The sequence below is a fragment of the Narcine bancroftii genome, chromosome 6 (genome assembly GCF_036971445.1).
Source record: "Narcine bancroftii isolate sNarBan1 chromosome 6, sNarBan1.hap1, whole genome shotgun sequence".
Taxonomy (NCBI): domain Eukaryota; kingdom Metazoa; phylum Chordata; class Chondrichthyes; order Torpediniformes; family Narcinidae; genus Narcine; species Narcine bancroftii.
In genome coordinates this window covers 30,683,868-30,697,769 of record NC_091474.1, presented here as the reverse complement: position 1 = coordinate 30,697,769, position 13,902 = coordinate 30,683,868, and the positions used below count along the sequence as shown (strand labels likewise).

Below are 13,902 nucleotides of genomic sequence, written 5' to 3'. Positions count from 1 at the left end.
GGGAAAAAAATTCACTTTGTCCATGACCCTTGTGATTTTATATAGTTCTGAGGTCACCCTCAGACTCCTCAGATCCAGAGAATAAAGACCTTCTCCATACAGCACAAAAGTACAGGAACAGGCCCTTCAGCCCTTTAGTCTGTGCCAAACAATTATTCTGCCTAGTTGCATTGACTTGCACCTGGACATACATCCCTTCATATACTTCCATCTATGTACCTGTCCAAATTTTTCTTCAATGCCAAAATCGAACTTGCATTTACCACATTGCCTTTTGACTATTCATTGTAACTCCTTGTAATTAAGACCTTGCAAGATTCTGGCAAATCTCTTCTCCTCAAGATTCCGTCATCTTCAGTTTCTGCATTTCTCAATTTGTCCACCAATTCTCAAGGTAATCCTTCTTTAAAATGTTCTTCCTCTCTCTAAAGAGAGTTCTGTGAAGCTCTCACATACACCTATCACGTAGGCCCTCGCCAGCTTCTTTCACTCCTTTGATATCGTTGATATTGCTCCTTTCCCTTCAGTCTCAATGAAGGGTCCTGAATCAAACGTTGATGTCCGTCTCTACCCATGGACACCGACTGATCTGCCGAGTTCCTGCTGCAGCTCATTCCACATCTGCAGTTTTTGAGTTATCCCAAAGTCCCAATATCTTTCATGAATTGCATAGTATTCCAAATGTAGTTAACAGCCAAGGGTGGTCTCATCAACGATTTGTAAGTCACCTGTTACCCCAGTTCTCTCTCCCAAACTCTGTGATCATGACCACTACTGTCCATTAAAGATCAATGCTCTTTGAAGAAACACTTTCAGTGCGACATAATATAGTCCAGATTCAACCACAAGATCAATGATCTTAAATGATGAGTTTTTCCAGAACTTGCATTTCATATTTTCAGCATTGATGGTTTCTTTTTCAGGCAATGTTCTACAGATACACTGTGGAAGCTATACTGATTGATTGCATCACAGCTATTTTTGGTAACTCAAGTGCCCAAGAATGCAGAAGGTAGCAAACACAGCCAGGTCCATCACAGGTTTTGACCTCCCATCCACTGCAGACATCTGTTGTGAGGTACCTCCTCAAGAAGGCAGCCAACATCACAAAGGACCCCATCACCCTGACCACAACTTCTTTTCATTGCTATGTTTAGGAAGAAGGCACAGAAACCTGAAGACCAGCACAGTTTAATTCCAATAGTTGTAAAACACGAAAGTCTGCAGACACCATGACAGAATATCAGGTGTTGCTCCTCTTATTTACAGGTGGTCTTGGTGGGATAGTACATGAGGCCATGGACAGAAGTGTAAGTATGGGAGTGGAACATGGAATTGAAATGGTTGGCCACTGGAAGATCTCTGTCACTGACGTGAACAGATGGAAGGTGCTCAGCGAAGTGATCTCCCAGTCTGCGCCCAGTCTCTCTGATGTAGAGGAGGCCACAATGGGAGCACCGGATGCAGTAGATGATGTTACTTCACTTGAAAGGGCTGTTTGGAGCCCCGAATAGTGGTGAGGGAGGAGGTGTGGGCACAGGTGTGGTGGCACTTCCTGCAACCCCAGAGGAAAGTGCCAAGGGGACGATTAATGGGAAGGGAGGGAGTGGTCCCACAGAAGGCAAAGAGGGAAAGGGAGGGGAATATATGTCTGGTGGTGGTATCATGTTGTAGGTGACAGAAATTACAGAGGCTGGTGGGGTAGTAAGTAAGGACAACAGTAATCCTGTTTTTGCAGAGGGGGCCAGGGCAGATAAGCGGGAAATGGAGGAGATATAATCTGTCCATAAGGGCTGAGTTGATGGTAATGGAGAGGAAGTCACATTTTTGGAAGAAAGAGGACATTTCCAATGATCGGGACTGGAAGACCTCATCTAAGGGACAGATATGACAGAGACAGATGAATTGAAAGAAAGGAATAGCGGAGGTCTTCCAGTTTTATATTTGGAATTAAGAGTGGAGAATCATACATGGCGAAATAGTGTAAATGAAAATAAAGAAAAAGCAGATCTTTTCAGTAAATATGTTGCACAGAGTGATGTTAATGATTCTTCAGGGAAATGAATAATCTGGGACTGGAATTTAACAAAATTAATATTTGCCAGAAAGCAGTGGTATAAAAAGTAGTGGCATCAAAGAGAGGCAAAAATCACAGACCAGAGGTCTTCGATCCAGGATTTCCTCACCTCCAGACCACAATAAGAAGAGGATTGGTAAGAATATCTCCTCCATAATCTCCATCAGTACTAGAGCACCACAGGGTAGCATTTTTAGCCCTCTGCTCTACTCATTTTACACCTACGACTGTGTGGCTCGGTACAACTATAATACCATCTACAAATTCGCTGACAATACAATACCACAGTAGTGGGTTGTATAAAGAAAGGTGATGAGTCAACATATAGGAGGGAGATTGAAAACTTGGTTGAATGGTGCAACAACAACAACCTTGCCCTCAAAGTCACCAAAACTTCAGTAAGGGAAAACTAGAGGTGTACGATACTGAGATCATCGGGGTATCAGAAGTGGAGAAGGTGAGCAAATTTAAGTTCTTGGGGGGGGGGGGGGGGTGGTCACTAACTCAGAGGATCTTTCCTGAACAAAGCACACTAATGGCATTGTGGAGAAAGCACATCAACACTTCAAATTCCTCAGGAATTTGTGGAGATTTGGTATTGACATCAGAAACCCAGATGTGTGGGGGAAAGTGTGCTGACTGGCTGGTATGGGCATAAAGCCCTCCAAAAGGTCACGGATACAGCCCAGAACATCACAGGCAAAACCTTTCCTACCATTGAGAACATACAGGGAACACTGCCGTCAGAGGGCAGGAGCAATCATCAAGAAACCACAGTACCCACCACTCACTCTGTTCTTGCTGCTACCATCAGGAAAGAGGTGTAGGTACCACAAGATGCACCACCAGGTTCAGGAACAGCTGCTACCCCTCCACCATCAAACCCTCAACAACAAACTCAATAAGGGATATATTTAAGGACTCTTACTTTTGCACTTTATTGATGTTTTAAAATTCTCTCTGTATTGCACAGATTGTTTACATTTATTTGTTTACGTGTACATTGTATACAGCTTTTTATTTGCATTACCAATAAATGGTAATTCTGCCATGTCCACAGGAAAAAGAATCTCAGGATTGTATGTGATGTCATGTATGTACTCTGACAATAAATCTGAAATATTAAAAGAATGATATGAGAAATAGCACAACTCCCAAACACTCATGAACTAGGAATTCAACCTTTTGAAAATGTCCTTCCAATCAGCATAAAGAAATAAATGCAGTTTTAATGTGGACAACAAAAGAGAAAATATTATGTACATATTAGCAGGGCAAGACAATATTTTTGAAGGTAAGAGAAGATAGAAATAGATCTTGATTGGAATATATTAGTATAACCCATTCAATACAGCTCTGTAATACTGAAACCTGTTATGGTTTCCTTACCTATGTGATTTAACATGGAAACATTAAACTCTGCGGATGCTGTGATTGAAGTAAAAACACACAGAAATGTTGCAGGAACTCAGCCAGTGTCACACCATCCATAGAAGGTAATGATATATTACAGAAGTTTCAGGCTTGAGCCCTTCATCAAGGGCATAATAAACTGACTGCAACTTTACCTCCTATGGATGCTGCGAGACCAGCTGAGTTCTTCCAGAATTTCTGCATGTTTTTAATAGAAGTTTACAGGCACTTCAGCCCTTGATGTTATGCCGACCTATATGTTCCTACCAAAAAAAAACTAAACCCTTCCTACCTCATAGCCCTCTATTTTTCTTCTATTCATGTGCCAGTCTAAGAGTCTCTAATGTTTCAGCCTCCACCACCATCCCTGGCAAGGCATTCCAGGAACCCACACTCTCTATGTAAAAAACTTACCCCTAGTGAATCCCCTAAACTTCCCTCCTTTCACTTTGTACATATGTCCTCTGGCTGCCCTGGGAAAAAGGTGCTGGCGGTCCACCCTTTCTATGCCACCCATAATCTTATAGATCTCTATTAAGCTTCCTCTCAGTGGTTGGGAAGATGTTGGAGTCAATTGTCAAGGATGATGTTACAGAGTACCTGTACTTAGAGGTCCTCTGGTTAAAATATGCAAAAATTAGCAGAAACCAAAGTCAGCATGGATTCCTGAGGAAAAGTCTTGCCTGACATACTAATTTGAATTCTTTGAAGAAGTAACAAGCAGGCAGGATAGGGAGATGCAGTGAAAGTTGTGAATTTGGATATTCAGAGGCCTTTGACAACGTGCTGCACATGAGGCTACTTAACATGATAAGAGCCCATGGTATAACAGAAAACAACACTAGTGTGGATAGATTGGCTGAATGGTAGGAAGCAGAGAGTTGGAATCAAGGGGTCGTACTCTAGTTGGCTCTCGATTGCTAGTGGTGTCCACAGGTGTTGGTGCCGCTTCTTTTATGTTGTATATTAATGATTTGGATGATGGAATGAATGGCCTTTTAATCAAGTTTACAGATGATACAAAGGTAGGCGGAGGAGGGTTGAGGAAATAGGGAGGTTGCAGAAAGACAGACAGATTAGGAGAATGGGCAGAGAAGTGGCAAATGTAAGAAAGTGTATGGTCATGCACTTTGATGGTGAAAAAAAAATAAACGGTAAGACTTTTTTAAATGGAGACAAAAGTGAAAATACTCAGATGCAAAGGGACCTGGGTGTCCTGCTGCAGAATAGCCTGAAAGTGAACTTGAATGTTGTGTTTGTGGTGGTATTCATTTCAAGAGGAATAGAATAAAATAGCAGGGATGTGATGTTGAGGTTTTATAAGGCACCGATGAGACCTCACTTTGAGTAGTGAGAGCAGTTTTGGAACATAGAACACTATAGCACAGTACAGGCCCTTTGGCCCTTGATGTTGTGCTGAATCATATATTTCTTAAAAGTACTAAACTCTCCCTACCTCATAACCCTCTATTTTTCTTACATCCATGTGCCTATCTAAGAGTCTTTTAATGTCCCCTAATGTTTCAGTATCTATCGCCCCTGGCAAAGCATTCCAGGCACCCACAACTCTCTGAGTAAAAAGAATTACCACTGACATCTCCCTTAAACATCCCTTCCTTCACTTTGTTCTGACCTTGGAAATAGTTCAGACATAAGTTACAAGATTCCAAGCTTAAAGACTTTGTTCAGTTTTTGGATGTGTTGAGTAGACTTCTAGTAATTTCAGATAAGTAGTCTAATGGAAAAGAATACAAGTTGGATTTTATACTTGTTGAGGACAGGACAGGATAAAAGGCCAAGAATAGAAATAAATGAAAAGAGAAACAGAATCACTGTCAATTCTTCCTTTTTACACAAATACTGCCTGTCTGCATGGGAGCTTCCAGCAGTTCATCTTTTTTACTTCAGATTTTCAGCATTTGCATCTTTGATTTTCATGAACAGAACATGCTGGATTTTTCCTGGCCGTTTTCCCTGGATGCAGTAGTCCTCTGGGATTTTTTACCTGTTTGTGTGATAGATTTGGTGGCTCTCAAAAGCTTTAAAAAATTGGAACAAAAGTGGGACAAGTCATATGTTTTTTTTTAAGAAAAAATTGATTTGGCCATGAATGTGGTTCCCTAGGAGAGGTTTGGTTGCCCACTTGGCTTCTTGGAGATCACACAAATACATATCATAAGAAAAGTTTGGACACAACAGCCTTCAGATTGACAACATTGTCATTTTCTGGCCATCAGTTTTACAAGTTCACTTCTTCTCAGCAAAAAATGTAAGGCAGAATTAATTTTTAGATTTCATTCCTAATTATTAAGAATATATTTAAAATCTTACCTGTTGTCCTGCAAACGTGACTTGGATGTAAGGATCAATGAAAACTTTATTTTCTCCTAGAATTTTTGAAATACTCCCCATAAATCCAGCGTTCATGCTGGGGAGATCCTCTGCCTTATACACCTTAATGTAGAATTTAGCCCAGGGTCTCTCAAGTGGCACTTGTTTTGGAAGCAGGAGATTCCTACAATGAACAACAATTTTTTTTTTGTGAAAAGTCAAGATGAAGAACTGAAGACAATAACGAGAAACAATGGTATAATGGTTGCTCAGTTACTCGTAAGGCCCAACTGACACATTCAAATTACAGTACAGTCATAGAGGGATTTAATTGAATAAAGCAAGTTCCTCAGGCAATATAGGATGCAGCCATAAAATTAGCACATTGTCATTAAAAACCTCTGATTCACTAGTTGGCTGGACAGGAGGAGGATATTCTTCATATCAGGAGAGGGGAAGAATCAGTGGTCATACTGTCAAGATTCAGCAAGACACTTAAGAGAGAACATAAGAAATAGGAGCAGGAGGAGGTGACTTGCCCATTGAACCGGCCTTGCCATGAATGATATTACAGCACAGCACCATTAACAACATCATCAACAAAATCTGTTGTAGCTTTTTCAAATTGGTTCAATGATGGAGTCTTTGCAGTGTTGAGGTTGAGAATACCACAGATACACCTTTCCTGTTCTCTTCCTTTCTGAGAAAAGGACTATTTTCACATCCTAGTCTTAAATGGCTTATCCCTTCATTTGAAACTGTGAACCTAGAACCTTGCTGCTTCAGTCAGAGGGAACACCTGTACTGCAGCTGGTCTTTCCAGCCCCCCCCCACCCTCTCTCTCTCTCTCTCTCTATCTCTCTCTCTCTATGCGCCGTTCGGCACGGGCGATCATGTTTCTCCATCTGTCATGATCTCTGACCCTCTGAATTGTAGTTGTTGCCTCCCCTGTTCTTCTTCAGTGAAGTCTCCATCTTTGAGCTGAGACCATAGTCGATGTTGAAAATACTGAAGTGGTTTCCCATTTCCTTCATCAGTTGCAATGTCCAGACTGGATGGGTAATCCTGGGCATTGATCAGTAAATTCATCTGTCCAGCATTTTTAGTTTCACTACCATAAACTCCAATTTGTAGAATCTCCTTCTAAAAACCATCCACCATCTACAATCTACGGCTTCACCTGAACCTGACTGGGAGGCTAAGCAGGTACACCTTGCCCAAGGGTGACCTCTATGCTCTGGATGGAAAGAGCACCTTACACCTTTTGCTGAGCATTACACAGCGAAATACACATATATATTTGCAATAGCAGCGCTGCAGGGAGCGGAGACATAGCGCTCCTCCACAGGGTTCTGCCATCCAGTTCAACTATCGATGCCTCTGTACAGGGTTTAAATAGCCTACTAAAGGAGCCAATGGTGGGGCTTGTATTTGGCAATGGCCTGGAGAAGTCACAGTCTCTGGGTAGATGACTGGCACAGGGCTGCTGGTAACTTTCAGTCAAAGGACTCACACCAGGCTGGCAACTGGCTTGAGACTGGCTGAAGGGGTACCAGCTATCAGAACCAGGATGCAAGAGGGTGCTGAGGGCGGGAGGCACTCCTGAGGGTCCTTGGGCACTGAAGGCTTTGTGATCCTATCAGAGGCTTGGATCTGGAGCTTGGGTTGCCAATGGTTTGAACTGAAGTTCGTGCAGCTGCAGAGGTTGAAGGGTGGGGGTGGGTGGGTTGAAGATGAATCCACAAACATTCATTGACTCTGGGGTCTATCTTTTGCTTCTCATTCTCTGACAGTAGGAGGTGCTTGAAAATTTCTGCTAATGGCAAATCTTATGGCAGACTAAAGGCAATTGTGTGGGATATTACAGCTGTTTTATTACACAACAAGAAAAGAATCCTGAAGAAAATGCTGGAATCTAGAGCCAAGTCAATCTGTTGGAGGAACTTATCGGCCAATCAGCATCATTGGAGATGAAGGAATGGTGGTTTCCGGTCAACACTGTTCCAGAAAAGTCAGCTCTCAGCCTTCACAGATGCTGCTTTCCCTATTAACTTCCTCTAGAAGTTTGAGCCTACTCAGTCTCTCCTAATAAGACAATTCCACTATTCCCGGAGCAAACTTTGGAAATTCTTGACAGTTCATCTTTGGGAAGGGCACCACACTTCATGTTTCAGGTCAAACATCAAAGAAATTCTGATGATTCTTTCTCTTACCACAGATGTGGCCCGGCATGCTGAATGCATCTAGCATTTGTTGTTTTTGTTTTAGATTTCCAGCATCTCTATTTTGGTTTTATTGAACTGAGGTGTGAGCTCAATTTTAACCTTTAAGAAGAATTCGGACAGGTAGATGGATGGAAGGGGTACAGAGGGCTATGGACTGGGTGTAGATCAGTGGGACTAGGCAGAAAAATGGTTCGGCCCAGACGAGAAGGGTTAGGGTTAGGCATGTTTCTTCAATGGTTTACGTACAAGCACAACAGGTGCCTTTGAACATCAATGTTACCCAATTTCTTTTCACTTAAGAAAATATTCTGCCTTTCTGTAATGTTCATCAGAGAGGAAAACTTTTCACTTTTTGAGATCTGCCATGCTCTAACCCACACATTCAGTTTGGCCACATTCAGAATGAAGCAAAGAACAATTTCTTCATTAGGAAATTAAATTGTTAAGTGTCTGCATTCCCCCAAATATTCCTTTCAAATAACGGCAAGAAATTTACAATACACGTTTTAAAACAAAAAAATCTTAATTATTCTTCCAAGCAACTTTTGCTTTTAAGAATCATATAATATTCGGTACAGTAACAAGCTCATGCTGCCCAATTAACCTATAAATCCTGGAACATTTTTGAATGGTGGGAGGAAACTGAGCCCCTGGAGGAAACCCACGCAGACATGGGAGAATGTACAAATTCCTTACAGACAGCACGGGATTCGAACCCTAGTTGCTGGAGCTGTAACAGCGTAGTGCTAACCGCTATGCCACCTGGGGAACTCATCTTTGCTGATTTCTGAGATGGAGTGCTCTCCAATAATGAGTGATTTAATATCATCTTATACTCATGAAGTTTAGTAAAATGTCAGAGAGCAGATGAGAAAGGGGAGCACGAATAATTGCAGCTCATGGTCTATGTTGATATGAATGATGAAGGTAACCTCCAGATTATACCCTGTGCCATGCGCTAGTGAGGAAAGGAATGGGAAAATAGGATTGCTGAATAGTTGGATGGGGAGCTGGTGCAGAGGGGAGTGCATCAGGTATTTGGATCACTGGCACCTCTTCTGGCCAGCAGTGACCTGTACTGGGAGAAAGCACCACATCTAAACTGGAGGAGAACCAATATTCTTGTAATATTTACTATAATGCAAGGAGCCTCACAGGTAAGATAATGAGCTGAGAGTGCGGATCAACACATGGGATTAGGTTCAAAGTTCAAATTTATTGTCAGAGTACATTCAACCCTGATATTCTTTTTCCTGCAGACCAGATAGAATTTCTAATTACCGATTAATTCAAAGCAATGGTTCTCAACCTTTTTCTTTCCATTCACATGCCATCTTAAATAATCCCTTACTAGCCATAGAGGACTATGCAATCCTATGCAATAGGTGCTATGTGATTAGAACCGATGCTTTAACCTGTACTCAAGAAGAAAGAAATGTACACAAAAGAAAAATAGGGTGCTTGAGCATGTTGAGAAGAGAAACTCCGACAGAATGAGCCAGGGGTACTTGCTTCCGCCATGATTTGATCTGAAATTTTCACTGTACAGGAAGTGTTATTTTGCAAACCTTCAGGGAACATCTAAGTCACAACATGGATTGGTTTCAGTTCTACTCACTTTTCAACATCTTCATCCTGTTTAGTACTAACACCAGGCAGGACCCCTTGGATATCACCTCTCCCCATCACTGAGATCGTACACTTCACAAAACCTTTAATTCCACTTTTTGTGTCTTTAGGGTCAGTCAGAATAGCCCATTTATGATAAAAACCATGATCTAGCAATAAAAAGAACAATTTGTAATTTCCTGACAATATTAATAAGATCAAATTGCATTATGCTCATGAGTTTGATACCTACATTTAGCTTTATCCGTAACAGAAAAATGTATTGCTAGTACATGGAAAGATACAAATATGATTGATATTAATAGATGGCATAATGAGATGAAATATTGTTTAATAATGGAAAAAATTACGTATGTTTCGCATGATCATTATAATTTTTTTATTAATAAGTGGTAAGTGGTTGTTATACTCGGAATATTTACATTTCAATTTATATTGATTAGATTTTAATATGTATATTTAACTTTTTTTAAATATTCTTTCTTTTTTCTTTTTTTATGGCTCTCCTTAGGAGAGTTGGCTGAAGGGGGGATGGGGGATCTTTTCTTTTTTTTAATATATATATAAAAATGTTCATGTTCCTGTTTAATTGCTGTATATGTCATATATTATTTGTTTTTTGAATGAATAAATAAAGTTTAAAAAAAGTTTGATACCTGGATCCAACAACAAAGAAAGTGATTTGATATTCTTGATAAATTATATCATTGTACAGCCAGGGTGGGCAAAACAAAAACTTGAAATAATTTCACTGAAAGTTTGAAAGTTATGGAAGGGATTTGCAAATATACTGAACTATTTATTCCATATAACCATATAACCATTTACGGAGCGGAAACAGGCCATGTTGGCCTTTCGAGTCCGCACCGGTTCACTGATTTTGTGCGCCCTCGTCAGGCATTGGTCCCGGTAGATCTTCGTTCAATAATGATGGACGAATTCAATGCAGACGGAATCAGTTTGGTGACAATTTGCCAAAATTCTCTGGACAGGTCCCAGTAGATTCTCATAGAGACCGTTTAAAGCAAGATCAAAGAGAGTGTAAATGACACAGGAAGAATAAAAGATAGAGACACTAGATTGTAAATGCTGGAATCTGGAGCAAAAAAGCAAACTTCTGGAGGAACTCATACTCAATGCAGGACCACAACATTAACAACTGCTTCCCCCTCACACAGATGCTGCTTTACCCGCCAAGCTCCATCAGTAGTTTGGGTTTTTTGGCTTCAGAAAATAAAAGTATGTGGACGAACTATCTGAAATGAACAAGGTTGGGCTAATAAAGGCTACTTCTGTAACTGAAGATCATTGGTTTTACTGAAACAAAATGGAATTATTCAGTTGTTTGAATTAAATAAGTGATATTGCAAAGTGAAAAGTGGTACAAAGCATGGTTTATCAAATCATTTTAATTAAACAGCAAAGGATAACTTGACTGAAATAATTCTACAAGCTGTGCTGCTCTCTAACTCATGTGCAACCCAGAATTGTCGCCGAAAATCTGTAGCAAAGCACCTCCTTGTTTTAAGATGATGATATGCAGAGAGATCCAGTTCAATTTTACAAGGAAAACAAAGCGCACATGAAAGCTGAAGTCAGGCTTTAAAATTCCCCACTGTTTGTTTTCTACACAGAAGATTGTGACTTCAGAGTGTCAGGGAACTGTGTGGTGGCAGTGTAGCGTATCAGGCCATCTCGGACTCCTTACCAGGCTGTTGGTACACAGTTCCCGCATCAATCCTGAACAATCCCAATTGAACTCCAGTGAATGGGATTTTTTTTGCATGAACAACCTGAAACACAAATTTTAAACTATTTTGTGAGCCCTCTCCAAAATCCAATTTTCTCAAGTACAGTCTAAGCTATTTAAGCACACTGCCTGCTGCTTCAACTGACCATTTTCTGTCTGGTTCATATCATAAAAGACTAGGAAATTACAAACATTGGTAGGAGAAGTTAAGTATTAATTTCCATGTCACTCAGATGAGATGAAAGATTGTAGGAAAAATGTTTCTAATGTTGGGGAAGACTAGAAGAAGGGTGGTGTGAGCGTGGAATGAACCACCAGCTGAGGTAGTGAATGTGGGTTTAATTTCAACATTGGAGAAATTTGGTACATATGTGGATGGGAGGGGTTATGGAGGGCTATGGTCCAGTCCAGGTCAATGGGAATAGGTGGAAAAATGGTTTTGTACAGACTAGATGGGCCGAAGAGTTTGCTCCTGTGCTGATGTATTCTGTGGTTCTAAGAGTTCACAGTCTAATGGTTACCCATTTAGAATTGAGGATGAGAACCTTCTTCATGCAGAGTTGTGGTCGAGTGAATTCCTTCTCACTGAAGGTTAGTGAGCCCAGTTCATTAGATATGTTCAAAAGGAAGTTGGATGTGGCCCTTATGACTAAAGAGATGAAGGGGTATGGAGAAGGGAGAAAGCAAGAATATGGTACTGAAGTTGTACGATCAGCCATGATCGTATTGAATGGTGGTGCAGGCCAGAAGGGCTATTTTCTATGATTTTATGATTTAAAGGGGACCTGAAGGGCCACATCTCACACGCACAATGGTGGGTATGCGGAATGAGCTGCAATAGGAAGTGACATTTAAAACTCCTGAAGACGTGCATGGATATGAAAGGGGTCGGCACAGGCCAGAAGGCCTGTTTCTGTGCTGTAATGTTCTATGGTTTGCAATGGTTCTCAATCCTTTTCTTTCCACTCACATCCCACTTTAAATATTCCTTATGCCATCTGTGCTCTGTGATTAGTAAGCGATTGCTTCAGGTGGTAGGTGAGTGGGAAGGGAAGGTTGAGAATCACTGCTCTAGACCCAACTGTTACTGAAATATTTTGCTTGAGAAAAATTGTCATTGGCCCATTTCCTTTGGAGTTATGAAACCATGGTTTAGAGGGATACAAGCTGAATGCAGACAAATGAAACTAGCTTGGTTGACAAGTTAAGCTAAAGGCCTTTTCTGTGTCTGTAAAACTGAAATGACCTGTTTTAAGAAAAGGCAGAGTAGCAAGAACTCACTGCCTGGAGGCAAACTAATCTGTCCAAAAGCTGACACAGTGAAGTTGACAAATGATATCAGGTTTGACAAGTTCTCTGAGGATGTAATGAGCAGTGTAGACAATTAGACAAACAAAGTCGCAGTGGAAGTGGTGTTTTTGAATTAACTTATATGTCATATGGAAGGTTTCTTCACATGGATAAGAGCTCATGATATTGGGGAAATATATGACCACTGTCAAGTTAAATGAATAGATCAGGTGAATGGGTAAAAAAATTTGGCAATTGTGAAATATAATGTTGGAAAATGTGAGGTTAATCACTTTGATCAGAATAAATGAAAAGCAGAATATCATTTTAAGTACAAAGAGACTACTGAATGCTGTTATCCTAAGGGATCTGGTGTCCTTAAACATAAAACACATGGACACAATGGGCCACTTAGTTTCCTCTGTTGTGTAAACTCTCCATTTCCTATTGTTCCAACTTGGAATGGCAATGAACCCTTCACCCTGATTTCCAACCATCTTACCTTCAGGCAATTCAGGCTTGGAAGATCCTGATCTATTTAGGATGAAGGAAGAGTCATAATTCTGTGGTACATTCTATGCTCAACTACCATATAATACTTCCTCTTGGAATTTTTCGTCTTGGATATGGGGCAATATAGGAAATTTCACTGTCTACAAGGACAAAAAGCTTCCGTGAACCTTATCACAGAGATGAAGCTTTCAGGAGGATAGGGTTTGGGTTTAAGAAGAGGGCCATGTTGTGAATCATAGGAAGAATGCAACCATATATAAAAACCATTTCCAATGCTTAAAACAACACTAAGAAGAACCTAATGTATAGTGCATTGAATCAAGGGCATCACTAGTGGACACTTCAATCATAATCAAACGTCAAATTTTTGGTTCAGTTCACGAATATTTGACGAGTATTCAAGCAAGTAAGAGCCTCATACTTACAATTACTTCAATTATTTTATCGAACAGGACAGCTGCAGGCTCTTGAAATTCAAAAACAAAATACTAGGAAGGAAGAAGACAAGAATGTAGTAATTAAAGCATAAAAGCAGGTCAGGCATCTGTGGAGAGAGAAAAACAGTGCACCATTGACATTTGTAATAAACACTGAAAATATTTGAAAGGCCAGGGAAAACAAGTGGAATCCCTTTACTGGGGTAAGACCCACCAGGATAATGTGGCAGAAGCTGA

General features: G+C 40.6%; 1 protein-coding gene across 2 annotated transcripts in view; it reads right to left on the bottom strand.

Annotated features, from left to right (window-relative positions):
- The window catches only part of fer1l4 (fer-1 like family member 4), a 139,241-nt gene that overhangs the window by 90,166 nt on the left and 35,173 nt on the right, over positions 1 to 13,902 (bottom strand). For both annotated transcript variants that reach the window (XR_011339998.1, XM_069884593.1), the window contains exons 10-13: positions 13,654 to 13,716; positions 11,384 to 11,468; positions 9,665 to 9,824; positions 5,822 to 6,005 (exon numbers count right to left, since the gene is read on the bottom strand). Coding sequence is in view for 1 of the 2 variants with exons in the window: in XM_069884593.1 (XP_069740694.1) it covers positions 5,822 to 6,005; positions 9,665 to 9,824; positions 11,384 to 11,468; positions 13,654 to 13,716 (492 nt within the window). In the remaining variant the exon portion in view is untranslated. The remainder of the gene's footprint in view (positions 1 to 5,821; positions 6,006 to 9,664; positions 9,825 to 11,383; positions 11,469 to 13,653; positions 13,717 to 13,902) is intronic.